General features: G+C 50.7%; 2 protein-coding genes across 2 annotated transcripts in view; one reads left to right on the top strand and one right to left on the bottom strand.

The window, feature by feature from the left end:
• The window catches only part of PPP2R5D (protein phosphatase 2 regulatory subunit B'delta), a 27646-nt gene extending 14372 nt beyond the window's left edge, over window positions 1-13274 (bottom strand). The window contains 10 exon segments of the mRNA XM_032684370.1: window positions 583-691; window positions 1376-1435; window positions 1547-1677; window positions 2171-2263; window positions 4026-4136; window positions 4536-4735; window positions 5893-6100; window positions 12347-12367; window positions 12369-12431; window positions 13233-13274. Coding sequence (XP_032540261.1) covers window positions 583-691; window positions 1376-1435; window positions 1547-1677; window positions 2171-2263; window positions 4026-4136; window positions 4536-4735; window positions 5893-6100; window positions 12347-12367; window positions 12369-12431; window positions 13233-13259 — 1023 coding nt within the window. The 5' untranslated portion in view covers window positions 13260-13274.
• A 10798-nt stretch (window positions 13275-24072) lies between these two features.
• ABHD12 (abhydrolase domain containing 12, lysophospholipase) overlaps window positions 24073-27494 on the top strand; it is a 34995-nt gene continuing 31573 nt past the window's right edge. Inside the window, 1 exon segment of the mRNA XM_032682502.1 lies at window positions 24073-24278. Coding sequence (XP_032538393.1) covers window positions 24124-24278 — 155 coding nt within the window. The 5' untranslated portion in view covers window positions 24073-24123.

Genomic DNA, 27494 nt, shown 5'->3' on the forward strand with positions numbered 1-27494 from the left:
GAGGAACAAACCGGACTGTCACAAAGTCCTGCCCCATAAAAACAGGGCTGGGAGAACAGATATCACTACTTAGTACCCATACTTCTTGACTTCCTAGCCCAAGTTCTGATCTTCTATATTCTTCTATTATGTCCTCAAAGTCTGAAGAAATTGTTCATTATACCAGTCTAGCAGACCAGCACACCGATTTCTCCACATATCTCAGCAGTGACTAACAGCTGACACACCACATGCACAGCTGGGAATTTTACCTCTCTGGTTCCAGCAGGGCCCAAGTATTTCACAAGCTTCCAGCACAGAAAGACAAAGCAGGCCACAGCATTAAGTCAGCAGGAAATGCCAATGCCTATCAGCCAATGGCACAGGCCCAGGCACCACAAGGAGGGGACAACCACTGCAGTAAGGGACTAGTGCAGAGCCCAAAACACATCACAGCAAGAACTTCGTACAATGCAGCAATGTGGCCTGGTGAATAGCTATAAACAATGATTTTATAAGCTAATATATATATGTATAGTTTATAATAGCTATAAGCTCTTGCAATAATCCCAATCTGCCCTGGGAACTTGAAGTACTTCTCACCTGTGGATGGTAGACACTGAGAGACTTCACTTTGTGCAGTGGTAACAAGACTCTGATGAGGAACATCTTGTGCTCTTCCTTCAGAGGCAAAGCAAACCCATTGATTATACTGAGAAGAAACAAGAGTCTTGTTAGCATCCTTACCCAGGAGAAATACAGTATCTCTCACCTCAAAGACTTGCCCTAGCTCTCAGTCCCTTGAGAAAGCACCCACCAAAAGTGTGGTCACTGTGGCCCTGCCTGCACACCATGCTCAGCGAGAGTCCTTGGCAGGCACCACAGGGAAACACCTCTGATGGGGCTTGGGCTCTGCTCCTTTCTGTGCCAGGCTGAGCCCACACACACTTAGGCAGAACCTCTGGGGAAGGCCAGCACAGAGGCAGATCAGTGCTTGAGCCTCATGCTTTACAGAACAGGAGGATGGTGGCACAAGAGGGCTGCAAACAGAAGGGCAGTTAAGCCACGGTGAAGGCTGCCCACTGGTAAGGCTGCTAAGGCTTCCCACTGCTTCAGGGGAACTATTCTCTTTTACTGCCTGCTGAAGCAAGTGTGACTGGACTCAAACTCAAACAACAGGAGAAAAATCTGGGGAGGAGAAGGCTACCACTGCACTTATCAGCAGGCTGGAGAGTACTTTAACTCTGTGCTCCATCAGATTGAGATTCTCTGGAAGAGAAGCCTCCTGCAAGGACTGCTGAAGGAAGGCACTGCCAGCTCACATAGCACACTGTGCTAATGTCTCACTGAGTCTCACTCGCTGTGGACCCTCTGGGATTTCCAAAAGTGGCCTTACCTTCCTAGGATCTCCAGTAGCTCTGCAATCCCATTGTGGTGTTCTGTTTCATAGATGAACCTAAAGAGAAGGATGAGAGGTCATTGCCAAATGCTGGATATAGTCTGATAAACAAAAGGAAGGAAAAACACTGGAGACAGGGACTCTAAGTGGTACTAAGAAACACCTCACCTGTAAAATATATTATTGATCTGCCTCCTCACATATGCTCGCAGACCCAGGAACTTCCCGTAGATCCTGTGCAGAATAGTCTTTAGGAAGTCTCGTTCTCTGGGGTCTTCACTGTCAAAGAGATCCAGAAGCTGCGGGGAGAGAAATTCTGTCAGACCTGCATACTGCCTGTCTGAAAAAAGCTACCAGCAATGCTGGGCACTGCTCACACGGCAAAAGTGGCACTTTCAGCTGGGTGATGCCCTCAGCACCCTGAGCACAGTGGTCATTTCCCTGAAACATGCAGCCTCCTAGTCACAAGCTGGAACCATCTTCTTTCATCTTCAGGAACACAGTGATGGCCCGCACTTTCTACAAAGCTGCACATCCCCAGATTTCCCCTGCAAGGCTCCTGCACCCCTCTCCACCTGTACAACAAGTTATGAGTTCCAGAGACTACAGCTTGCACACTGTTTTGCCCAGCACAGAAAACTCTGTCTGCTCATCCAAGACAAAGGAATAAAGAAAAGTCACATCATCAAGCACTGCTGTCAAAGCTGGATTGTTTATGTAAAACCTTGACCCAAATCTGCTGCATGTCCTTCATAAAAGTGGTGCACAGTGGCAGGGGAAATAATTACTTACAGACAGTACAAACTTCTGGTCAATGTATTTCTTGGCTACATTTGGTTGGAAGTCAGGCGATTCCAGGAACCGGAGGAAGAACTCATACACCAGCTACGGAGGGAGAAGGAGAGATTACTTAGAAATCCCTCTGTCCTCTCACCAGTGTTTACTTCATATTTTAAAGGTTTTCCTTCTCCTTAAGGATTCAGGGAAAGGCTGGAAAGCCTGAACAGGAGCACAAAACCCAGTGTTTCCCCACTCAATGGGATCAACGCAGCTGCCCTTGCTCTAATGGGCAGGGGTCTGGTGGCACGTAACTGCCCAATCATGAGATCTCCTCGCTTCAGGTCCCCCCAAAGACAACATCCACCTACTCAGATTAAGACACTAGGCCTGGGAAACTCTTCTCACATCTTCAGCACACATCTCTACAGAGAACAGAAACCTTCAGAGATGGCAAAGGCTGAGGCTTCATTGGAAGTCCTTGAGACATGCCAAGGAAGAACAGAAAAGCAGAGAAATGAAACAGACTCCAGGAAAACATGCCGTGTCCTCTGCCTCCTGGGGACTGACTCCAGGTTGGCTTGGCCCCACTAAGCCATGTGAGCTGCATGCTGTGTCCCACTTGGACAACAAAGAGCAGCTTGTTTTAAGAAGGCTGTCAGTGCTGAACTTCTGGTCTCGCTGTCCTCTTAGAGGGATGAGTCCATTCCAGGGCTGACCCTGCCTAGCGCTTCTGAGGGGCCACTAGGCCAAATGACAGTGATACATTCCAAAGGTCTGATTCTGGAGTTGAAGGAATTATAGGGCCATGCATCCAAAGGCAGGGCCCAGCCGCAAAGGACACCGGCACAGAAAAAACTGAGATGATGACCAACAAGCTCAGCACTCAGTTGCCACAAATCCATGCTGGCTGCTGCTGGCTCAATTCTGAGAAACAAATGGTTCCTAGCATCCATTGCACATGATGAGGACACGCTATTTCTATCGACGCTCACGCCCCTACGTCAACTGCAGCAGTGAGAAGCGACTAGCCACTGCTGCAGAACTGCACCTTATTTCTTTGTATTTTCTGCTTCATTCTGCAGTACCTGGCTCATTGTCTGCCTTTGTCTGCTTGACAACACGTCCCTGTGCAAGTGCCTGGGCTTACCTCCTGACTTCCATTGCTGAGCTCTGCTAAACCATACTCACTGTCGCTTTCATAACCTAGTTTGTCTTAAAAGTCTGTTTCCCAGGGAACACAGCCTAATGAAAAGGTCTTTGGTTCCCTTCCCCTCTTCCTCACCCTCCAGCTCCCTATCTTTTCTTGTCAAACATTTGCTCACAGCAAATGCAACTGAATTACATCCAGCCTACAGGAGGCACATTAGCAGGTACCAGCACAGGCTTTGCTTTGGCACCAAGCAGCCCTCTTCTTCCATGTACCTCCCAGGTAGCTGGGCAAGGTGAGGAGCACTGAAGCAGAAGGGGTGCTGTTTCCAATGCTGCTGAAGCCCAGAAGATGCAGGCTCTCAAGTCTTTGTAAGGGACAGTAACACTGCTGGGAACTGCTTCTTACATAGGTAATACAGCACAACTCCTTCACTCCTAGCAAAGTGTTCACTCCCAGCCTACCTGAGGGCCACGTGGGACTACAGGCATCTGCAGGTGAATGTTGCACACAGCCTTCAGCCAGTTCCCAAGACACCCTTGCTGTCTGTACTGCCTAAGAGCCACCTCTGACCCCTGGGTGGCAGGCTTTGTCCTTCCCCAGGAACCCTTGCAGGCTGGTGAAGCAGCCAGTGGCAGGACTGGCAGGCTCCAGCCCTACATGGACTCTTGACTTCCTGGAGATAAATTCACCAGATCTATATTTCCCCTTCCTCCTCACCTGAAGGTGTGGCCAGGCAGCCTCTAATGTAGGCTCATCTTCCTCAGGGTCAAACTCTGCTCCTGTGGGATTGGATGATGGTGGGAGTGTCCGGAAGAGGTTCACTGAAAACTAAGGTGAGTGAAAAGGTGCATGAATGACATCCCCACACCTCATGATGGTCCTCCACATAGCAAATCCTTCACTGCAGAGCAACATATCGTGATTTGCCACAGCTGTACCCACAAACCAATCCCTTCCTGCAGGCTGTAGGGTAATAGTCTGCATAGAAACTCCACAAGTGCAGTCTATGCCCGAAACAAGAGCTTCCACCTCTCCCTACAGCAGGCACTGTCACCATGACATCCCCCCTGCTCCCACTTCTCTTTCTGGAGGTGGGCAGATAATAAGGAATAGGTAGCACTGGGGTCACATTCCTCTCTGATAAATCCCTATCCCCTCCTCCTCCGCACACTTCTGAACAGTCTCTATTTCTTTGGCACGCAAGCACATACTGGCCCCATGCCCTACCATGATAACAGCTTCAGGATAGATAGCCTCAGTGACGACATCACGGTTGTGTGTGATATACTCCACCATCTCATTGAGGCCTGCTCTCTTCACCTCCTTGAACTTCAAGTCGCTGAGAGGGTCAGAGATGAAGTCAAAAAGCACACAACACTGCCGCAGCTTCTGGATGAAAAGCTCTTCTCGTTCGTGTGGAGGAGCATCTGTGAGAGAAAGCAGGGACATCTGTCTTTGAAGATAGGCAGAACATCTTCCTGGTTTCCCCAGATATCATTGTGGTTCGCTCCCAGCGGTTTCCCTCTCCCCTGTCACATCCTCTTTGAACTCATGGGTGGGGAAGATGGAGAGGCAGCATTGCCCCTGCTATGGACATGAGACAGTGGAGGCAGAGGGACTGCAAGGCCTCTGAAGCAACTATCCCATGAGGGGATCTCAAACACAGTAGCAGTTTCTAATCTGATAAGCACTGATCTCTTCCCTGTGCAGCCTCTCCCCCAGCCTGGAAAAGAAACTCAACCAGCTCCCATCACAGACCAGTAACACCCGCGCTCTGAACCGCACAGACACAAAGGGAGCTGGACAGTGCACACTGTAGCCTAACCTTCCGCCCAGAGAGTAGTGCAGAAGAGAGGGGCCAAGGTGGCAGTTCTATATTAACAGAGTCTCTTTTTTTATTCCATACGACTGGAAACTATGCACTGTCTTGGCCAATGACACAAATTTACCTCTTGCTTGCAGAATGCTACTGAGCTGCAAAGCAGCTGCCTTTCCTAAAAGGGCTGCCTGTGTCTGTGACCCACGTCAGCAATGGGTCTGGCTGAGTGACTGCTGAAAACACTTTCTTCTTGTCCACACTTAAATCATATTTAATTGCAACATTATGTTCACTAAGTGTCAATACCAAGTAATTGCCCTAAGGTGGAGAGCTTCAATAGCAGGGCTACAATTTGCAATGGAAACACAATGAGGAGGAGGCCTAGTCCTCCAACAGGAAGAGGTGGCTGTAGGAATCAAGGGCAGTCTGCATCAAGGTCTCTCTGCACTTCATCCTTTCCTGCATAATCTGCTGAAGAATCTGAAGCAGTCTTCAGTACATAAAATCATGAGGGTTTAAACAGTTCAAATGGGAAGGTAAGTACTGAAGTTTGCATTGAGAATCCTCTGATTTTTTTAGGCCATCCATCAATTCTCTACCTGCTGACAAGCCAAGCACTTTTCCCAGAATATCCCTGCTGCACCGCCCGCAAGACTAGCCATACACTGTCAGAGTTCCTTTGGGAAGAGCCCTTACACCACCACACTCTGCCTGGAGAAGGTACAGCTTGTCATGCAGGTCACTCCCATCCCACAGCTTCTTTACCTTTAAGGGCTGGGAGTTTTTGCAGTTCCCGGTTTTTGCTCAGATTGAAGCGAGAAGAGCTGTGCCGGCGCTCCTTCTTTACAATCTGGGGTCCCCCTGAGTACTTGATTTTATTCAGCTGGGTTGGTGGGGGAGCACTGTTACTGGGCCGCTTATTTGATGTTGGCTGCTGCTGTGGTTGCTGTGGCTGCTGCTGAGGCTGCTGGGCCTGACGAGAGACAAAAGAGTAAAACGACTCAGAAGTCTTTTACCTACAGACCTCAGCATCTTCTTAGATTGAAGAAACTGGGCAGGTTTTTCACTGTTGCACTTGCAATTAAGTGCACCTCACCCGTTCCTGCCAGCTCTAGATCTGCTGGTTGCATCTGCAGCAGACCTGCAAAGTAGGCAACAGTTTTACTCATATCTGTGAGGCACCACAAAGACACCATAGCCTCTTGGCACAGCAAGTGCTATGGATATGGAAAGCAAAGTCACATCTTTCAACAGGTTACAGAAGTCTGTTGACAGAAGAAAAAAGCAGAAATAAAAACTTCCTGTGGTCCAAACAGAAATCTCAGTGTGCTGCTGTCACCAATTACATCACTCTGTACAATTTACAGCAAGCAAGTATAGAAAACTAGCAATTTGCTTCTTTGTCCTTGCGCAGGAAAAAAGCAAAAAAAAACAAAAAACAAACAAAAACTGGGGAAAAGCAAAGCAGTGCGTAGTACAGAGCAGACACAATGGCCCTGGAAAGGCAACAGCGAAGACCACTAAAATCATAGACCAGGAGCATCGAGTCTACGAACCACATGGACTGTACATACATACATACATACACAACCTTAGGTTGCAGGTTGTGAGCTCTCTCAACCGACCCTGGTTGCTCCATCCTTTCAAGCTGTCTCCACCTCACTGCTGTCTGAACTTCTGTAGATGTGCTTTTATCACATCGCCCCTTTTAGCCACACAAACTCTGTGACTGCACTTTCCTCTCCCACTTCACGCTTGCTAAACTGCACTTACAGAGGCACTTTCTCATTTTTAATACATAACCAGAAACCGAAGCTGGTTTTTGCTCAGTTCAGCTCTATTCTGACCTTGCTGAAGCTCTGCTGGTTCAAGTCCCACTTGGGTCATAATGACTCAATAACTGACCCTTTCATTTCACACTGACCCAACCTGTGGAAAACTTGACAGAGGAGAGGGCAACATCTTGTCAGCAAGCCTATAGCAGAGGATTCAGCTGGAGACAGCACCCAGCCTACTGCACTGCTGGTACATGAAGCCAAGGATCTGCAGAATTAACCTGTTTAGGATACAAAAGGGATAGCACAATGGATGGGGGGACAGAGGTGGGTGACATCTTTGGACATCACTCCCTTCTTCCCCCATAAACTCCCAACAGCCACTCCCTGTGGAAAACAGCACCCAATACAAAACACCAATTGTTTTGCCAAGCCATTACTTTTTAAAGAGAAATCAGAAATATTGTTGTTCTGGTCTAGCTCTGTTTGAAGGAAATCTTGAGTGGTTCTGTTTCAAGCTCAGCTCCAAGCCAAAGTGGGGGGGGACAACAAGATTTGAACTCTCTTCAATTTACATTTGATCTGATTCCTTTCATGGAGCAGCATTGTCCCATGATGAGAGAAGGAGCGAGATGAGCTCTTGCTTTGTGATGAAAACAGCAGCGGCTGCCAAACAAAGCAGGCCTAGACTACAAACTGGAGGTAACTTATCCTAAACAGTGTTCTCTCCTCAGTTACGTCAGGATAAATCCTTGCTGGCAACCTTCCAAGACTGAGAAGTTCATTCCTCACTCTGAATATTTGGTGAGCCACTCAGATGTTGTCCAGATGCCTTTGGGAAGGCTAGACCTCTACTCTACATCACTCTCCTTCCACAGGGAAGAAGGGCAAAACCCGAATGCTGAGCCATCACAGAGAAAAGATCATACAGAGAGAAATAGAAGATGCATTGGTGGCCTCACAGGTAACACTGAAGGAAGCAAGACACATGGGCCCTCCTATCTGACGAGACATGCCTGTGCACTCCTCACCCACCCAGAAATGCCACAGGCAAATGTTCTGAACATGGCATGTGCACTGCATGTGAACAGGCTGGATCAGGGGGCTAGAAAAGTCCTTGTCACTAGTCTTCAGTAGTCTACAGTCTGCAACAGCTTGCATGAAGAGAGACAAAACATAGCTTCAGGTTTACCTGCTAATTATTTAAGAAACAGTCATACAGGCACAAAAGTCACACGACCAAGATTGCTAGAGAAAACCTAATGATTGGGGAGGTCAAATATACTCCTATGCTGCAATGCTCAGAGGGTTTAGGATGGATTGCTTCTATATGGACTTCCTGGTATCAAGTTGAATACCTGCTTTCAGGAGGTGCTTCCTGTGGCAGGCTTGCTGTTCTGCTGCCTTCAACACCTCCTACGTTGGTCACATGAATCAGAAGCAGCTTATTTTAATTTTCCTAACAATTTCTTCTTTGAAGTTTCCATCCCTGAAAACACAGCAGGCTGCTGAACCTGAAAGCTTTTCTCTTCGTGCACAGGTATCAACCTCACAGACTGTTTCCCCGACACCAACACCAGCTGACATGGCTGCAGGTGCACATCTACCTGATCAGGCTCAGCCCCTCCTGACAGGCAGGGCTCACACCACCACGGCAAAGCTGACAGCCTAGGAGACACTGTTTTGCAGCGGCTGTTACACTGCACATACTGCAGTGACCAGAGAACAGCATAAAGTTGTTCACCCAAGTGTGGTGTGGCAGCCCCACCTTTCCCACTGTGTGGAGCAGCTACTCGTGCCAACAGGACAGGCCAGCCCAACTCCCCCAAGCACAGGTTCCCTGGCTCCATAGCACTTCCTCCCCACCACCTCTCCTCCTTGCTAGGAACTTGTCTACACAAGTCAGTGAGCCCCAGGCCCTAAGCTTGCTCTTCACCCCAGGCTCCCAGGGACAGACATCCTCTTCCCCCAGCCACCCTGAGCTGTGCAAGCTTCTCCTCCACTCCCCCACCCATGCATGACCTCACCTCTGCAGGCACTCCTACTGCAGCTGGGTGCATAGCCACTCGGAAAGCCCTTCTGCCTCACTGGTCCCTTGAGCATCCCCTGCTTGCTAAGCTTCTCAGCCCAGATCTGCTCTCAGCTCCTCCTCCTGTGATGACTCTTTCCTTCCCATCCCTCAAGTCAGTACCTGCTCTCTTTGTCTGCTGTTACACAGCTTCCCTATTAAAATCAGGCTCTCTGCCTCAGAAGTATCATCAGCACACTGTAATGCCTGTCTCTGAATAATGAACTCCAGGTACTGCAGTAACAAGCCCCATGGAGATATCTGCAAAACACGAAAATACAGCAGATCAGTGAAAAGGAGCACCCTCTCCCAGAGCTGCAAATCTCATCAGCAAGACTCCAAGCTGCCCTCAAGGCTGCAGAGCAACTCCTCTCTTTACTGCTGCTGCTGCTAATCCCTGCTCCCACTTCCAGGTCATTAACTCTCTTCCCCACCCAGCTGCCTCTCCCAGTCTTTCTGGCCAGGAGGAGTAACTCTTTCTCATCCTCTCATCCAATGCTACCTTGGTCTCTGACATTATTTCTTTTTTCTCTTTAAATAGCTATGTAGAAATTCTCTGCATTCATATATTCATCATGTTCCAGAGGGAATGAACTAAACAAATCTTTCATTTCCCACTCCTTGCTCTCGTGTTTTACTCCACTGTTTTACTCCTTATCTCTCCCTAAGCAAATTGCCCCCTCCAAAGCCAGGGCCTGGCAAAGCTCTGCTGGCTCTTCACATCAGATAGCTTCATCCCAAGATGAGCATCTAACCCTGTACTTAAAAGGGAACTCAAACACTTGCCTTCCCTTGTGGGGATGCGTCTGCTTTTGAACATATCTGCCTTTCCAGATCAGCTCCACTAAAAGCTCCTTCGCTGCAGAGAACAAAGCACTGCGCTTAGGGGTTATGGACTGACTCCTACCCTCTTTGTCTCCGTCCACAGAGATCCCCATAGGAGCTCCTCTTCCACTGCATTTGCTCAGATCTGTCAAAACAGAGCTGCTCTTCAGCAAGCTTTACTCACTCCACCAGCCAGACAACTTGCCTCCAAAACAAGTCACAACTTTCTGGTACCAGGATAAATTAAAGTTGAGTCCTCCCCTGCTCCATGGTGTGAGAAAGGAAAGCACATACAGGAAGAGAGCTGCCCAAGTGCCGCTCCCCCACCGCAAACCCATTAAGCATCTATTGAGGTACGAAGAAAAAGGAAAAATCTCTCTGGTGCACCCAATTTTCACCCTAGAAAAGGCAACCAATCAACTGTAACTCCATGGATGAATTCACAGGGCATGAAACTCTCCCAATGGCAGCAGAGGTATCCAGGCTGGGCTCAGCCCATCAACCCCACTAGACAATATCACTCCCAGCATTTCACAAGTCAAACCACCTCCTGCTTCTGACACAAGGAAGGAGTCTTGCTCCCAGCACGTTATCTAATTCCTCACAGTCCCCCAGTATGAAAGTCAAAATACCTTTCTGTGCTTCCTGAAGAGCAAGAAATCGCATTCAAGTGGTATACATTTCTTCACATCAAGCAAAGAGTGCTCTTCCATTCTGCAGCAGAGCAGTCCAGAGACAGACAGGAAAGCACCAAGAGAGAACAAACTTCACTGCAGAACCAACAGGGAAAGGGAGAAGAGACCTGTGGCCCTGCACACTGCAGAGGTGTCTCCTTTCTGCTCTGCTCTCTGTTCTTATGATCAAAGGAAACTCAGCTTTCCATCTTAAAGAAGGGCTGGATTATGTCTGGAGTATGAGGAAGTGGCTGGGTATGTTTTGTGGGAGGGGAGGTTAGACGCATCACTTCTAAGTTTCTTCTGCACCCAGGCAGACATTACATGCCATTTCAGGTCACAGAAGAAAGCTTGTAGCCTGTGACATTCTTCTCTCCTTACTGCAACACTTGTAACCAGGAGAGCAGTGCCACAGTCCACTGCTGATTTGGACGGGCACGTCAGAGCGCTCTGCTTTCATGGCTATCCATTACCCTTGCATTGCAAGACCTAGGCTTTCCTTCCTCTTTCCAGAGCTGTGAACGCAGCAAAGAGTGCCAAATAAATAAAAGGTAAGTCTGACCCCATGATGCCAACGCAGGAGTTCTTTCAATTCCTTGGAGTCTTCAGGAATCTCTCCCAGCAAACCGTTTTCAGCTATATACGCAAAATAAAATGGGCAGAGGCAAAGGCCAGGATGAAGGATCTACAAAACTTTGCTACCTGCTCCAAGGCAAACAAAGTCACATTCTGATTCCTTGCTGGCCACACGGTAGGTTAGTCATGAGCACAGCTTAGACCCTGAAACTGAGTGCCTAACAGTGAGGCTCTGCAACACAGATCTATGCCCTGAAGGAGACTCTAAAATCACATTATTTTGACTACAACCACGCCACCGAACTACACATTTCTTCCTAGTCTTCATTAGCCTTACATGCCTCCTATGCCCAGCCCTCCAAATTACAAACGCAACATGTTCCAGACAAGACTTGAGCACACAGGCTTCTACAGATATAGAAGTGGCACAGCTTGCTTGCCAAACTGCAGTATTAAAAAAAAAAAAACCAAAACACACATATACACATGCTTCCTTGGACATGCATACAACACTTTTCTGAGCCAGCCCTTAAACTCCACAACTGCACTAAGTGCCAGACAAATTCAAGACTATCAGAAAAGTTCCAGCGTACACAAATTTCTACTGATTCTAAGCCCACCTTATCATAACATCATATTCTGCTAAGGCCATTCTAACACATCTAACTTGGCAACATCAAAACTGAGAGTGAAAGAGACACTGCACATCTGGGATACAGACTGTGCTTTCTTGTGAGGAATGCTGTGCTCAGGCAACATGGCTGTTATACCAAAGGAGAATCATTTAATCTGTAGCAATTTATCCTTTCAAGTGTTCCTATCCATAACTTCCTAATCTCACTCCTCCAGAAAATGCCTCAGAAGAACAGGTCCTTTTCTATAGCTTCTCAGTACTCTCCCACTCCAACACGAAGTGACAACAGTTTATTGCGCTTTGCTCTGACAGGAGCACGGCAGCTGCTCCCATCTGTCAGACTTCTCCTCCTTGATAACGTGGCTTGTCTGTTTCTGCAGCCACTCTGCCATGCCCTGCCCACCTCTGCGAGCAGCGCTTGCCCTCAGCTTCATGCCAAATCTCTTTTTCCAGGTCTGTAGGGTATGAGACTCATGTCTCTTCCATAGTCATTGTTCCCTTTGGGTCAACTTTCAAGGGGAACTAACTACCACCTTCTCTGATTTCTTAAGATCTTGGTGACATGTTATCTGGAAGAACAGCTTGAAGCAGATAGAATGAAAGATTTCATTCCTCCCCAAAGATGAGCTGTACATGCACACTGCTGTACCGAAGGTGAAAGCCTTACCTCTTCTGAATTCTCTGCCCCCACCATCCTTCCCGCTACTGCTGCTGCCAGGCTTTGTGGTGCTTTTGGTAGACTTCGGAGACTCCTGAAAGGATGAGAACATATTCAGAGAAAATCTCACCTTGTTCAGAGTTTTACCATCTCTCTGCAGAATTCAGGTGTGCACTGACACAGACTACCCCACCTCCACCCCTGCAGTATGCCCCGTTTCAGGCATTTACTCTCAGCCCTCTTCCGCTGGGAAAGGCACCCTGAACGGCCTCCCCTGGTAGCGGACGCCTGGGCGGAGGCCACGGACGCAAGCACAGGAGCGCTGCTGGCACATCCCGTCCCGGTCACCGCAGGCTGACCCCGGCCGGGCACCTGCGGGTGACAGGGCCCCGCGCCCACCCAGCCCGGGCCAGCCCTTCACCGGGGCGCGGCCGCATCTGAGACACAAGGTGTCAGGGCACCCACAGCCTCGGCCCGGTCGCCCCGGGCGGCAGGATCCGGGCCCTCACCCCCGCCAGCGGGCAGCGTAGCGGGGCCAGGACGAGGGTGCGGCCGTACCTCCCCTACCGGGAGCATCCCCGCGGCCCTCGGAGCGCGCGGGGCGGGGCGGACCGGGCCGGGCTCGTGGGGGGGCACCGGCGGCCGCCCCTCCCGCCTTCCCTCACTTTCTCGCTCTCCTGGCCCGGCGCGCGCCCCCGCCGCCCTCCTGCGCCACCCGCCCCGCCCGCTGCGGGCGCGCGCCCCCGCCCCCTGCCGGCCGCAGCCCCGCGCGCGCCCCCGCCCGAGGGCCGCGCCAAGGGAAGGCCGCGGCGGGGAGGGGCGGCGGGAGCGAGCGGCCGGTCACCGCGCCGCGCGCAGGGGCTCCCCCGGCGCCGTCGCTGCTCCGGGGCCGCACCTTCTCCTTCTTCAGCTTGTAGGGCATGGTGAGCGCTGCGCCCCAGCCGCTCCGCGCCCGCCACCGCCGCCGCCGCCTGTGCCCGGGCCCGGCCGCAGCGCCCCGCTCCCATTGGGCCAGCCGCGCCGGCCTGCCTAGCAACAGCCTCCGCCGCCGCCGCGAGCCGCTGACGCAGGGCGGCCGAATTTTCTCATTGGCCACAAGGCGTGTGGGCGCCGGGCACGCCCCCGGAGGCGGGGCGGGGCGGGGCCGGGCGCGAGCGGCTCTTCCGGGGCAGCGGCGCCCGCCGCGCCAGGAGGCGGGCTGGGCTGGGCTGGGCTGGGCTGGGCGGGGCTGGGCTCGGCTCGGCTCGGCTCGGCTCGGCTCGGCTCGGCTCGGCTCGGCTCGGCTCGGCTCGGCTCGGCTCGGCTCGGCTCGGCCGGGCTCGGCTCGGCTCCGCTCCCCTCCTCTCCCCTCCCTTCCCCTCCCCTAGCGGTCTACCCACGGGAGCGACTTCAGGGGCGTGCGAGCAGTAGCAGATCCCCACGGGACACTATAGGCGCCCGGCCACGGCGGGGTGACGCCGAGCTGCCGTGCGGGGCTCCCAGATCTTCGCTGCGTGCAGGTTGTCCCCGCAGAGCGCGGGGAAGAGGAAGCCCAATAGCCTGAGCTGGCTCCACGGGCTGCATCCCCCTTTGCGGGGAAGGTCCTTATTGATAGTCCGAGGCGCAGCTTTGGGGAGGCTACTGGGGGATATAATGGGGTCAATGAAGCTGGTGGATGGATGGGTGGATCCAAGGATGGGTGGAAATGTGTGTGTGTAAGCACTGCGAGGCCCAGCACAGCCAGAGCTTTGCCCCTGCTGATAATGGAAAAGGCCGTTCCTGCGTCATGGGTCCCAGGACACTTCCCTACTCACATGGGGCAGCTTGAACAGCTCATTGGCAGGTGGTCCTGCATCCTTACAGTAGGAAGATGGCCTCCAGCAGCCTGCACACATTTCCCTCACGGTGATGTTCAAGGTGGGGAAAAGCAGCCAGCTGGTAGCAAGCTGTCCTTGAGTTCATGGATCTGAACTGAGCAGGACCTGCTGGCAAAGGGCCACCTCATTAGGGCTAATGATGTCTAGAGTGTCTAAGGTCAGTCCTTATTGTCCTTAAGGTAGTGGCTGCTGCTGTTGAAAGAGGTGCAAGAGCTCCCATTCACTTTAGCCAAGCCAGTGGTAAGGATCTCATGGAATGTGGCACATCAGTGGGGAGAGAAGCAGGGGACTGGGTGATGTCAGTGGTGCTTCAGCAGGAGCACAGTCTTTTCAGTCATCAGGTGAACAAACTTGATGTGGCAGGTGGGGAAAAAAATTCCCTAAGACTGTTGTGAAAGTATCAGTCCATCATTTTATTATTAGCATGCTTATCATCTTTATTGACTGGACAGCCATTGGCACTCAACAAGTTCCCCAGGAGCAGAGCAAGGTCCTTGTTGTTGTTCCCCTCCTGTGTCATGCTCAAATGACCCTGGCCAGAGCACCAGCACAACTATCTGGGTGCTTGCGAGCAGGAAACTGTGCCAGTGTGAGCAGGTAAAAGCCACTTGCTTGAAGAGTTCATGGCTATCACCATTCCCTCTCATCAGCTGTCACATGGAATTTTAGATTGGCTTTCCTTGGTCCTGAAGGAGCTCAGCTTCACCAAACTGGTATTTGGCCCCTGACTTTGTCCTAGTGGCAAGTGGCTGGTGTTTGGGCCTAATTTCCTGACCCTGCCAGCATTCTGCTGCCTCAGCTGCCCCAGCTGCCCAGAAGCTGCCTTTTCCAGCAGGACCCCTGCACAAGCACATGAGCAGTGAGGCCTGCCCTCTGCCAGTCTCGGTTTCCATCCTTCTCTTGATCGTGAAGGATGTGGTTGCCAGACCAGGGAGCATTGCAAAGAGCAAAACTGTAGTTTTCCAAGCTTGCCCAAGAGCTCTTGGAAGGGATTTTACCAGAAAGCCCTTTGCTGGCTCAGCCCAGGACACCTGCAGGGTCCAGCCCCTGCAGCAAAACTGCAATAAGTAAGCTCTGCATCCCCCCTGCCAGTTGGGGCTGCTGGCACCGCTCCCCCCACACCCAGACTGGGAATTCCCTCCTAGTTGCCATCTCCATGGCAGGAGGTCAGTGACAAGGCAAGGGACTGTGATGGTTCCAGGGTGTGGGATCCTCAGCCCAGAGTGGGCAATGTGAAGGCTTGTGCACTGGGGGCTTGCATCTGCTTCTGTGAGAGTGCTCAGCTGCTGTCCTCTCTCGCTGCCTGGGTAATGCTCAGCTGGGGACTTTGGCTCTGCTGCTGCTCCAAGGGCTCTTCTAGGCCATCCCAGATACTTCAGGGGGCCAAACCCTGAGCAGGAGTAGAGGGAGCAGCCAGAGGAGGGCAAGGGTTGCTGGAGGGTGGGAGGAGACAGAGGTCTGAGGGTGCCTGATTCCAGCTGGGGTCCCCCCAGCCTTGTTTGACCATCCCCCAAGCTGTGCCATCCACAGGCATGATGGAGGCACCCCTCCTTCCCCATAGACTGTGCTGGGGAAAATGGGCCTCCCACTGGGGCTGCCGCTAACTCATGGTGTCTACTGGGAGGTATTTGAGGCTGCAGCATCCACTGTAGCACAAGGTGGCCACCAAGGCTGCCCCCAAAAAGAAGGCACTGGAGAAGACCTCAGGAAATTCCTGCCCCATCGGATGCAGGCAGGGTGAACAAGTGGCATTGGCAGGGGGCAGTGGGACGGGCCCCTGAGCATCATGAAGTGCTTCAGGGGAAGGGAGGCACTGAAGGGTCCCTGGGTTTCAGGGGCTAAGGACGGAAGTGGAAGCACCCTTTGGGGAGCGTCATGGGCAGCAGTGCTACTGGATGACTCAGTGGGGCGGGGGCTTTTTTGGGTTCAAATGGTTGGGAGGCAATGGGCAGGGATTCAGAGCGGCAGAGAGCTATTGGAAGCTCCGGGTGGATGGCAGCCCCACTTTGTAGAGAGCTGCCAGGGGTTAGGGAAACAGTGGTGGAAAAAGGGGCAGGGGGTGCAAGGCAAAGGAAAGCCAGTGGAGGGCAGGGCTGTCCCATGCCAAGCCCCTGCGTCCACGGGTCCCGAGGGGCTTGTGCCGCAAGTGCCTCATTACGCTGAACTAAAGCGTGGAGCCGGCTTTTACCTCCCCGTGGAGCCGGCCCCTTCCGGGCGCATCCTGGAGCGGGTGCTTGGCGGATCATGTTCCCCAGCCCAGGTACTGAAGGGCTTCCTAGAAGGCTCTCTTTGTCTCCACATCACTGACTGTCGCACTGCACCCTTACTCTCCCTCCACACCTCTGCTTGCTCCACATCTCCCAGTCCAAGCTCTCCTCCTCCTAGAGGAGCCCTTGGCCCCTCATCTACCCACAGCTCCTTCCTCGACCCCGACCTTCCCTGCCCCACACCTGCCATCTGCCCCTGCCTGCCCACAGCACATGCTGCCACTCCTCTGCAGGACTTAAGCCTGAAAAACATTCTCCTGGACAGTGAGGACAACATGAAGGTCTCCATCTCCAGATTTTTCTAGAAGGGTGGTCCTGCAGGATGTCAGTGGGGAGTCTCTTGGGACCTCTGCACATCCAAAGCTGCCCACCGAGGCAGTGCTGAGCCAGACCTTCTGCCAATCCTATCCTTATGCCTGTCCTGCGATCCTGCAGGAGAAGCCCTGTGACCTCTTCCTGGAAAACACGTGGAGTGCTGAAATCATCCTCTGCACCTTGCTCCAGGACTACATATCTTGTGATGCCACCAACCTGTGGCACGTCCTGCACCAGACCCAGACGTCTCCTGTCTTCCCTCAAAGGTAGTCCTTGCTGCAGACTGGGGCAAGTGGTAAGGGGGCTGGGAGCAGCTGGGGCGGGAGGCATTGGAGAGGCATTGGGGAGCATTGAGGGCATTGGGAGAGGGAGAGCAAAAGATGGAGGTCAGGGGAATGGGCTTTTGGGGGGCACCTAGGAAGCGTCAAGGGGGAGCTAGGGCCATAGAGAGCTTTGAGGGCCATGGGGAGGGGGTCAGAGGGCATTGGGAGGTTGTCTGGGGAGAGCTGGAGGGCACTGCAGGAGTTGCGGGCGCATTAGAGGAGCTAGGGGAGATTGAAGGCAGCTGGGGCACCAGAGGCCAGGGCCAGTAGGGTGGGAGTGTGTAGGGGTCTCCCAGATGATGGGTTTCCCCCAGGCCCCACCTTGCTCCCTGTGTCCTCCCCCACCAGCACCTCTCAGCTGCTGAGCTGCTCCAGATCCACTGGGTCTCTTGGTTCCTGCTCCCAGAGCACCTGCCTTTGGGCACCTAGGCTGCTAAGCAACCATTTTGGTTTTTGGAAGGGATTTTACCAGAAAGCAGTTTTGAGGCCCCCTCAGCTTCAGGGGGCTGCTAATAAAAGCCTTGAACCTTCTCTCGGCTCCTGTTGTCCTGGCAACCCTCCCACAGAAAGCCCCTGCAAGAGACCTCGCCAAATCCATGGTAGCATCACCCTCCAGCCCACAAAGGAGCCTCCCCATCTGGGGACATCTCTCCATTCAAAACTTCTCTGTGACTGCAGGACCTGCCAGGCCCCAGGAATCTGGAGGTTCCTACCAGAAGTAGAGCCACCCCCAGGCCTCTCAGGAGTGTTTCTCCAGTCCCTTCATCATCTTTGCGGTCTTTTGCAGCACTTGCTCCAGTGTGTCCACATCTCTCCTTTGCTGGGCAGCCCAGACCTGGACACGGCACTCTGGGGGTGACCTTGCCAGGGGGGAGGAGAGGGGAAGGATCACCTCCATCCAACTACTGACAACACTCCCACTGATGTAGCCAGGAGGCTTGTGGCCTTGGGTATCCCAAGGGTGCACTGATGCCTCATGTCCAACTTGGTGTTCAACAGGAGGCCTTCAGGGCCTTCTTCCAGTTGGTCAGTCAGACTTCTGCATGTACTGTACCAGATTGTTTCAGCATTATCTCCACTTCATTAAGCCAAACTACTACTCCTGATGGCTGTCTTATCCTCCTTGTGTCTGGAATGGTTTCCAGGATTACTTGCTCACCTTCTCAAGGATAAAGGTGAGGATGGCTGGTCTGTATTCTCCTGCTTGCCCTTCTTGAAGGTGGCAGCAACACCGGCTTTTTATCAGTCCTCAAGAACCTCTCTGCATCACCATGGCTGTATTTACACATGTGATGGGCAGTGGTCTTGGAAGGACTTGAGCCATCTTCTTCTGCACTGCAGGGGCATTGCATCCGCTCCCAGGAACTTGTGTCTGTCCTATTAGTTTAAGTGTTCCTCAAACCAGTCTCTTTTCTGAGTGGAACTCTTCCTCACCCCAGGCACTCCTTCTGGCCTCATGGAGCTGTGATTCCTGAAGGCAATAAAGGCCAAAAAGTTTTGAGGCCATGGCTGGCCAGCTGCCATACCTCCAGCATGTACTGGTGGCTGAGGTTTACCTTCCCCATGAGCAGGACTTTGCATGTCCCTTTGTTTAACTTCATGAGACTCATTTCTCCAGCCTGGGCAGTCACCTCTGAATAGCAACACAACCCTCTTGTCTATCAGTTGCTCCTCCCAGTTTCTGACCATCTGCAAACTCACTGAGCGTGCACTCTGACCCATCATTCAGGTCCTTAATGAAGAGTAGTGATCCACAGAGCAAGTTGCCCAGAAAAACTGTGGGTGCTCCATCATTGGAAGTGTTCCAAGTCAGTCTGGACAAGGCTTAGAGCAACCAGATCAAGTGAAAGATGTTCCATGGCAGAGCAGTCAGACTAGATGATCTTTAAGTCCTTGCCAACCCAAACCACTCTGGGATGCTGTGATTCTGCATGGACTCTTGAAATCCTGGAGATAAGCCACCAGATCTGCAGCATCTGGAGGAAGTTCACAGAAAACTCACATGAGCACAAAAGGATTTGAATGACATACCTCTATCCCATGACCGCCCATCACTGACCACTTCCACAGGTAGGAAAGATAGTCAGCATGGAGAAAACTGTGGAGAGACACCTTTTGGCCACCTTCAGACACACTGGTGAAGAATCACCCAAGCAGTCAGGTGAGTAGAAATGCTTCCCAGATGCTTTACTTCTAACTGACAGTGCTGTACTCTAAAAACCTCATTTCAATATTGGACTTTCAGAAACTGGCTTAGGTACAGTGAAGGGTGAATCGGGAGAGTGGTAGAAGCACCCTAACTTTGCTTGGTTCAGGCCCTGCACGGCAGACTGGAGGACAGCCACAGACTGAGTCTCTGTCCAGTTCTGCTGGCTTCAGTCAGCTCTGTTTACTGTCAACTAGGAAAATCAGCAGGTAGCAGACACAGGGTTGTGATGACTTGGGAACACCAACAAGTGACAACTCCTTGAGCCACTAGGAACATTACATGACAGACCCTTCCAAAGCTGGCTCTACCCTCAGTAGTGTGGATTCTCCTGCCTTCAGGAAGGATGCCTCCAGCATGGAAGGATGGCTCCACAGACCCCTCCATCTGAACTCTCCTCTATATTGTATAAGAAGGGGACAATTGGGTAAGCAGATGAAGAAGCCCATGGTATTGAGGAACAGAAAGCTGTCCTCCTAGCAGGCCTCTCTGCACTTCCAGAGGCTGCCTTTCTCAGCAGGCTGCAGTATCTGCTCTGCTTCGATTTACCTCTCCTTGGCTTTTGTCACCCTTTCAAGTACCATCTCAAGGGAGGTGGCTCTGCCCCTTTTCTGACTTCTCTGCTGCTTTCAATGTCCTTGTGCTCTCCAGAGACTTCTGTCACAGTAGTTTCCTAGCCAGTACTTTCTCCTGGCCTTTCAGGCTTCCTTCAGTGTCTCCTGCTCTGGATTCTGTCCTTTTTGGAGGCTTGTTTGAGCTCAACCACAGCCAAAAACATCTCTCGTTCCTTCTCTTGATAATGTTACTGAGGATCAGTAACAGCAGTGCAGTCCAGCAGGCTGCGTCCTTGCCCCATGGTCTGTTTCCAGACCTCTTCCAGACCATTCCACACATTCCTTGCCCACAGTAATAGTTTCTATTACTGCTCTATTGTAATCTTTGTTCATGCCTTGAGCTAAGAAATCTCAAATTCTTTCCCAATCTTTACTCTGTCTGGATTTTCCTGTTTTTCCTATACATACTTTGTAGAACTATATGGAGTTATTGGCTGCTAAGAAATCCTGTGGCAGCACATTCCCCCAGCTGTTTTTTTGTTCCTCCACTTGTTCAGATGCCATATTTGGTGACCACAGATGGGAGAATTTCACCCTGGTTTGCCCATAACAGCAGCAGAAGTAAGGTTTGTAGCAGACTCTTGCCTCAACAATCTCTCAGGTCCTCCAGAATTCAACCATGGCATTTGGGGTTAATTTGGAATTCAGAATGGATGTTGTACATTGATTTCTGTGTGTGGGTTAATTTCTGAGGCCCACTCACAGAAAGGCCCACTTGTCTCTTTCAGTAGATAAGAAGGGCAAGTACTGATTCCAAATGGGAGAACCTCATCATCTTGGTGGGATGACTCATACAACTGGAGTACTGCAATGAATGTCTATAAACCCTTCAGAAGGGATAGGCAAGGAAGGAGAAGGGGTGGAACAGAAGTCTGATGAGAAGCGGCTGAAGGAGCTGGAGCTGTTTAGCCTGGAGAAAAAGAGGCTCTCTACAGATATCTAAGAGGAGGTCGTAGCGAGGTGAGGGTTGGTCTCTTCTCTCAGGTAACAAGCAATTGGACAAGAGGAAAGAGCCTGAAGTGCCACTGTGCCAGAGGATGTTTAGATTAGGAAAAATTCTTCACTGGAAGAGAGGTCAGGCATTGGAACGGGCTGCCCAGGAAAAGTGGTGGAGTCACCATCCTGGAGTGTTCAAAGAATGTCTAAATGTGGCACTTGGGTTTAGTGGTGAATATAGCAGCACTAGGCTAACAGTTGGACTCAGTGGTCTTGGGGGTCTTTTCCAACCCTAATGATTGTATGATTCTACAGTTCAACATCCTATAAATTACATACCAGCAGCACAGAGGACACTACACTAAAAAAAAAAAAAAAGAATTAAAAAAAGTGGTGATTCCTGAATCTTATAAATTTGATATTATGGGAGAGACCAAACAAGCACCTGTTTATACACCTACATAGTTAAGGAAGCGAAATGTTTAGATATGCTGAGAATAGCTTAAGGCCTCCACAAGAAAATACTTGATTGACTACTTTCTAGCACAGAGAAAAAGCCAACTGGTATTAAGACTTATGCCTTAGTTGTCCTCAGTAATAAACTTCACTTAGAGGCATCTGAGAGGATTTATGGTACTTGAGTATCCCCCTGTATCAAAGCCTGTGGAGCAGCTTCCTCACAGGACTACACTGACACTCCCAAGCAGCCCCACACAGCTTTTGCAGAGCCTGCTTTTGGAGTGACCACCACTCATTACATGTTGTCACCAGACAAAGCTCCTAACAAATCCCCAGTTGCAGAATTTGGTCTTCCAATGAGACGCAGAAAACAAAGAAAATCAGAGGGACAAGAACACTCTCCTTTGCTGTTCAAAGCATGCAACAGTACAACCAGTGCTTCCAAAAGCCTGGATGAAAATTTTAGCAACTGTGATCTGGTCAAGAGAAAATCTCTAAAACAACCCAAATTTTAGAAGAGGCTTCTAGAAACAGGAGAAAGCACATATCAGCTCATTACGCAGTACTTTTTGCTAGCTATCCATAACCATTGAGATAGTTGAGGCTGGTATTTTAACAATTGCCTCCTCTTTTTTGGTTTAGTGCCTTTTCTTTGCTCCTGAGATTAATTAATTCAAGTGTTTCTCTGGAATCTCAGTGTTTCATCAGGTACGGGATCACTCAGCAACAAGTCAGGGAAAATGGATGCAAGACAGGTGAGATCACTTGTCCAAAGAGCCATTTTCCAGAAATTGCTTCACTATTTCACTTCACAGGAATACAGAAGGTATCCCAAGGGGCCAACTCAGCAGCAGCAGTGGGACACAGAACACATGAGCATGGCTCAGTCACCAGCTAGCACTGATACTGGAAGGGATATTTTGTTTTTATTTGCCACGACTGGTTTTGAGTGATTTTTTACAAGAGTGAGTAGTGCTAGGACAAGGGTGAATGGCTTTAAACTGAAAGAGGGCAGGTTTAGATGTTAGGAAGCAATTCTTTACCATGAGGGTGGCAAGGTACTGCCACAGGTTGCCCAGGGCAGCTGTGGTTGCCCCATTCCTGGAAGTGTTCAAGGCCAGACTGGATGGGGCTTTGAGTAACCTGGTCTAGTGGAAGGTGTCCCTGCCCATGGCAGCAGGGTTGGAACTGAATGATCTTTAAGGTCCTTTGCAACCCAAACCATTCTGTGATTCTACAAATGCAGGATCCCCACGTTGTCCATGAAAATTGGATTTGTTACCTGGTGTGCAACAAGCACATAATTACACACTTGAGAGAGATACCGATTATTTATTTCAGAGTTGTGCAAGCCTGGGTACTCAGTGGTATTCCTCAAATCAAGCACACCAACTATGAAAACTTTTTACTACTTACACATTTGGACAAAGAAAGGAAGAGTTCATGGGCTACAAGTTACCTAGTTCTCTTATTAATTAATATTCAATCTACTATTCGTAACGATTGTCTTGCTTCTCATGCTGATTAGTCCACATGCTCAGTCTTTCTCTTCTTTTGGGTTGGTGAGTTTCTTAGGTCAGTGGTCTCCAAGTCAGTGGTTGCGCTCTCCCCTGACAGAATTACCTTTTACCCAGTTGAAGCTGATTTCAGTACAATTGATGAGTTGGTTTTATAGTTTCTTCCTTATCTTGGGAGTTCTACCAGATGTCTTTGTGGCTTATAAATTCTGTGTCCACTACCGGTGGGAATCCTTTTCCAAAGCTTTGTTAACCTCCCCCTAGGTCTGAGATCATTGAAGCATGTCAAGCCCTCAGCTTTAATAAGGCAATGAATTTGTTTTTCTAACATCTTAGAGCTTGCTTGTTAGCTGCCTATCTCTTTCATGGATTAAATCTCCTTTCTTGTTGATTAGGCTTGAAAGTATACAAATATCAAACATCAAAGAACATCCTTTCTTAACAAAATTTGTACATATTCCATATTTTGCAACACCCACACTGGTAGGGGAGGTCTGTAAGTTCCTTGCCTTGCCTATATGCCTCTGTAGGCATAAAGCAGATGAGGACGTGCTTTCCAATGTGGTATGATAACCCCCCACCTTTCTGCTCCGAAAGCTACAGAGCAAATGGGAGTTGGAAATCACACCTGCAAGTTTGATGCTGCTGCCTTCCGCTTCACGGAAAGTTTTAGAAGACAAAACAGTGGAAGGCGATGATCTCTGACAGTTCAGGGACCAAGGCTATGATTATCTGTGTCATCGCGGAGCTTCGTTCCTGCTCCCACTGCCGACCCTAACAACGGGGGCTACGGCTTGCTCTGCCTCTCCGGGCATCCTTGTGTCAGCCGTGCCGTTTCTCCGTGTCCAGGTGCGTACTGCCGCTTGACTCCGAGCCCTGGGTAGGGTCTCACAGCCCCTCCAGGCCCCTGCGGACCAAGTGTAGGGGGATCTTTCACTAGCAGACGCAAGCTCCCGGTGCGAGCAGTGCCGCCCCGCCCCGAGCGGCCTCAGGGGCAGCGGGGCCTGCACCGGCCGACAACGAAATGGCGGCCGGCGCTTTTGCCCGCAGTAGAGATGGCGCCGCGCTCGCTCCGAGGTGGCTGGCAGGCGAGCCCGCGCCGGAGGCGGGGATTGGCGGGGCCGCCGGTGGGGCGTGGCTCGGGGCGCGGCCGGAGGCGGGGATTGGCGGGGCCGCAGGCGGGGGCGTGGCGCGGGGCGTGGCCGCAGGGCCAGGCTGGGCGCGCGGCGCGTGTGCGCGGCACCGGTCCGCTCCCGCCGTCTCCGCCGCCCCGGCTGCCGCCCCCGCCCCGGCATGAGGAAACGCAACGAGTCGGTCACGGTGGAGCATGAGCGCGCCGCCGCCGCCGCTGCTGCTGTGCCCGGGACCCTCGACAAGGGGTGCAGCCTAAGGCACAGCCTGCGCCTGCCTGCCGCCGCCGCCGAGGGCATGAAGCGACCGCTGGGCAGGTGAGCGCCGCCGCCGCCGCCGCGATCCGTCCGCGGGCTTTGTTATCCTCGCGTCACCGTCTGCCCGCTGCCGGCGGGCGCACCGGGAACCTGCCGGGGAGCGGGGCCGCAGCGGGGCTGTGTTTTGTGAAGAGAGTGGAAGGGCTACTGCCCCCCGCCCTCCCGGCCGAGGGGCCCTGCCTGGCGGACAGGTACATGGGCGATCAGGATGTCCCCCACCTCGGTCCGCCTTCCCTGACTGTCGTGTGCCAGGGGAGCAGGTGTCGGCCCCCCGATGCCTTCCAGTTCTCGGTGCAAAGAACTGATCAGAGAGTGGGGCGGCAGCGGGACCTGCGGACCCAGCTCTAGCCAGCAAAGGATGGAAGGGTTTAGTGTTCATACCTGAGCGCTGCTTCGTCCGGCCCCCTTAGGTACAGGCAGGCGTTTTCCTGAAAAAATGGCTAGCACTGAATCCTCTCCCATCAGAGAGCGTATGTGGAACAGCAGGGCCCTGCAGGTAGGATGTCTGTGTTTTTGGAAGAAGCTGGTGGCTGTCAAAGTGATCTCTTTCCTATAAATGAGTCAGATTTAGAGGTCCGTAGGAAAAGCTTATATGGGTGACACCGTTGAAAAGAGTGGCTTTTTGCTAGCTGTGTTAACGTTTTAAACGTTTTGTACGTATTTATGCTGGGAAAATGTTTGTGCACCTCTCTAAAAATTTTGTAACAATAGAAGGTGGTTATCACCTGGAACCTTCATTGTGAAAGATTTTGGGGGGATGCAATACACCATGAAGACCGACCCACATTTGCAGAGGGCTCGTGAGGAAAAGACACAACCGTCTTACTTTCACCTACACCAGTACAGTGCTGATCTTTGTGTTTTGAAAGTGTGAAGAATATATAATGATCAAAATAGCTGTGTGGTTTGGATAGCTGAAGCCAAATTGCTGTGCTTCAGCAATACGGCAGCCTGATTAAAAAAAAAAAGGCGCTTATGGCTAGGTTCTAGGAATAAGGCATTGTGGGTATTTTTCTGGTAAATTTTCTGAGAATTTTTCTGTTCTCTTAGACAAAATTAATGCTTGAAAAGAACTCTTTCCTGTTTGTGACATGGATATTTGTTGTGTCAAAGTCAGAGGCTTTTAAAATGTGATTTCTTTTATTGGGTGATAGCTATTCAATTTTATGCCCTGGAGGTAAACCTTTGGGGTGCTGTCAGCACTCTGTTCATGTTATGACAAGCTTTGGTAATTGAAAATGGTGCTGGGTTGATCTCAGTTTTCATGACTGTGCAATGGATCAGAGTGTGTCAGTGCTCTTTGCTTTTATAACATTAAAATTTAGCATATCTATTCCATTTGTCCAAGTGGATGATTTCTAGACCAGTGGCAATCAAATGATGGCTTGCTAATTTCTTCAGCATTCTGAATGGTATCAAGTACTTTTTACTCAAGTGGAAGTACTGTGTCGGTAAAAAGCATTGAGCAAGCCCTAAGAGAACACAGCGCAGGCTGTCGGCTTGGACTAACGGCAGGTGCCTTGTGGTTACCAGACACAGCGCAGCTGTATTGTGAAGGCCAAGCTAAAAGCAGGGAAAGCGCATCCTATCTGTGAAAAATTTTCTTGTATTTATTTCTCCATTTACGCATTTGAAAGTGGTCAACAGGCAAGTTCTCTTCGTTTTTCTCCATGTTCAGCCTTTGATGCCTGTTTCAGAAATTCCTGCAGTCCTAAATGGGTTTTTCATGGGTTTTGGCCTTTTTTTTTTTTTTTTTAATTATTCTTTCTGGGTCAGATACTTTATTCCACACAAGAGTGTTTCTCAAACTTGCAACATTGCAGGAAAACCTTATTTGTTTGAAACTTGCTTCTCCTTTTGCTTTTCCACATTTTTCTTTCATACTGTCCTGTGTTGTCTCCCTTTCTTACTGACTTTCAGTGGCCTTTTTTGACTTCCTCACTTTGTGAGCCTTCAGAGAGTGGTTTGCAGGCAAGGTGTCTATATCTGCCAATACCTTCCAGTTATGTTTTACAGGATGATAAATGCACTGCTGGACTGGAATCTGAGCATGTAGGGATGTCCAGGCAGAAGAAGGTATGATGCCCAGAGAGAAGGTTCTTGTCCAGAACAACCACCCTGAGTCAGGTCAGACAGCTTTCTAGCTCTGTATCCTACCTTTGGCAGCAGACTGCAGTGAGTGTTAAAGGAAGAACATGAGGAGAGTACAAATACAGTGGGACCTCCCTTGGGGGCTGTCCTGGCTGTGGTCACTTTTATGTGGCCAAGAAGTTACTGTACAACCATCTAGCTCTTCGTATTTTAATATGCAAAGTCATGCTGTTATTGCAGTGTTCCTTATACCGCTGGATATAGACGTAGTGTTTGTTGTTGCTTTCAGTGTGTTACACCAGTTTACTCCCCAGCTTGCAGGAGCTGTAAGGAGGTGAAAACTCTGCTGTGAGGTTGCTGGGATGGTGGAGGTGGCATAATATCTAGCAGACTATTCTTAGCAGCATGCTCCTTGGTGAAATAGTTAAAATCAACACTTCTGGTGGCTGTGAATTCTGTGTTAAAGGGGAATTGGGGCTGTCTACATTTCATGTTGCTGTTCTTTAGTCTCTGCAGACTTGGGGAAAACAGCGCATATATTTGGCTTCAGCATGTGTGTTTCCATCTTTTATTTGTAAGTGATACAAACCACTGGTTAGAAAAGCAAACCGACCCCACAGTAGCGTGAAGTGGCTGTGTAGTTCTGCAGCCAAGGGCTGATCATGTGGCAGATCCCTGAGTTGGAAGCACGGGGGCTGCAGAGGCAGCTGTGTCTGTAACTGCAGCAGTGACCACGGCTGTGGAGCAGCAGCAGAGCTAGAGTCTGCACTTTCCCAGTATGGCTCTTCCTGTTCACATCCAGCTTCTCAACAAAGGCTGAATAGCACCATAACTGTAAACGTAAGTGATGTTTACAGAATACACTATTGGTTTACCAACAGCAGCAGCTTATTCTTGCAAAGTATTTTTGAATTTACCAGCACTGTGTTTGCCCCTCAGTTTCAGTTCGGTCATACCATCACAATGTGCTCATTCATCCAGGAGCTGAAACTCATTCTGAAGAGGTGGCTGTGCGTTGTGACTGGCAACGACTCTGTAACAGAAAGTGTGTGCGCGTGCGCTTCTAAGTGTAATCTGATAAATAACATTTATGGGCTTTGGCTAGTGCATACTGTAGTCAATGTG

The sequence above is a fragment of the Chiroxiphia lanceolata genome, chromosome 3 (assembly GCF_009829145.1).
Source record: "Chiroxiphia lanceolata isolate bChiLan1 chromosome 3, bChiLan1.pri, whole genome shotgun sequence".
Lineage (NCBI taxonomy): Eukaryota > Metazoa > Chordata > Aves > Passeriformes > Pipridae > Chiroxiphia > Chiroxiphia lanceolata.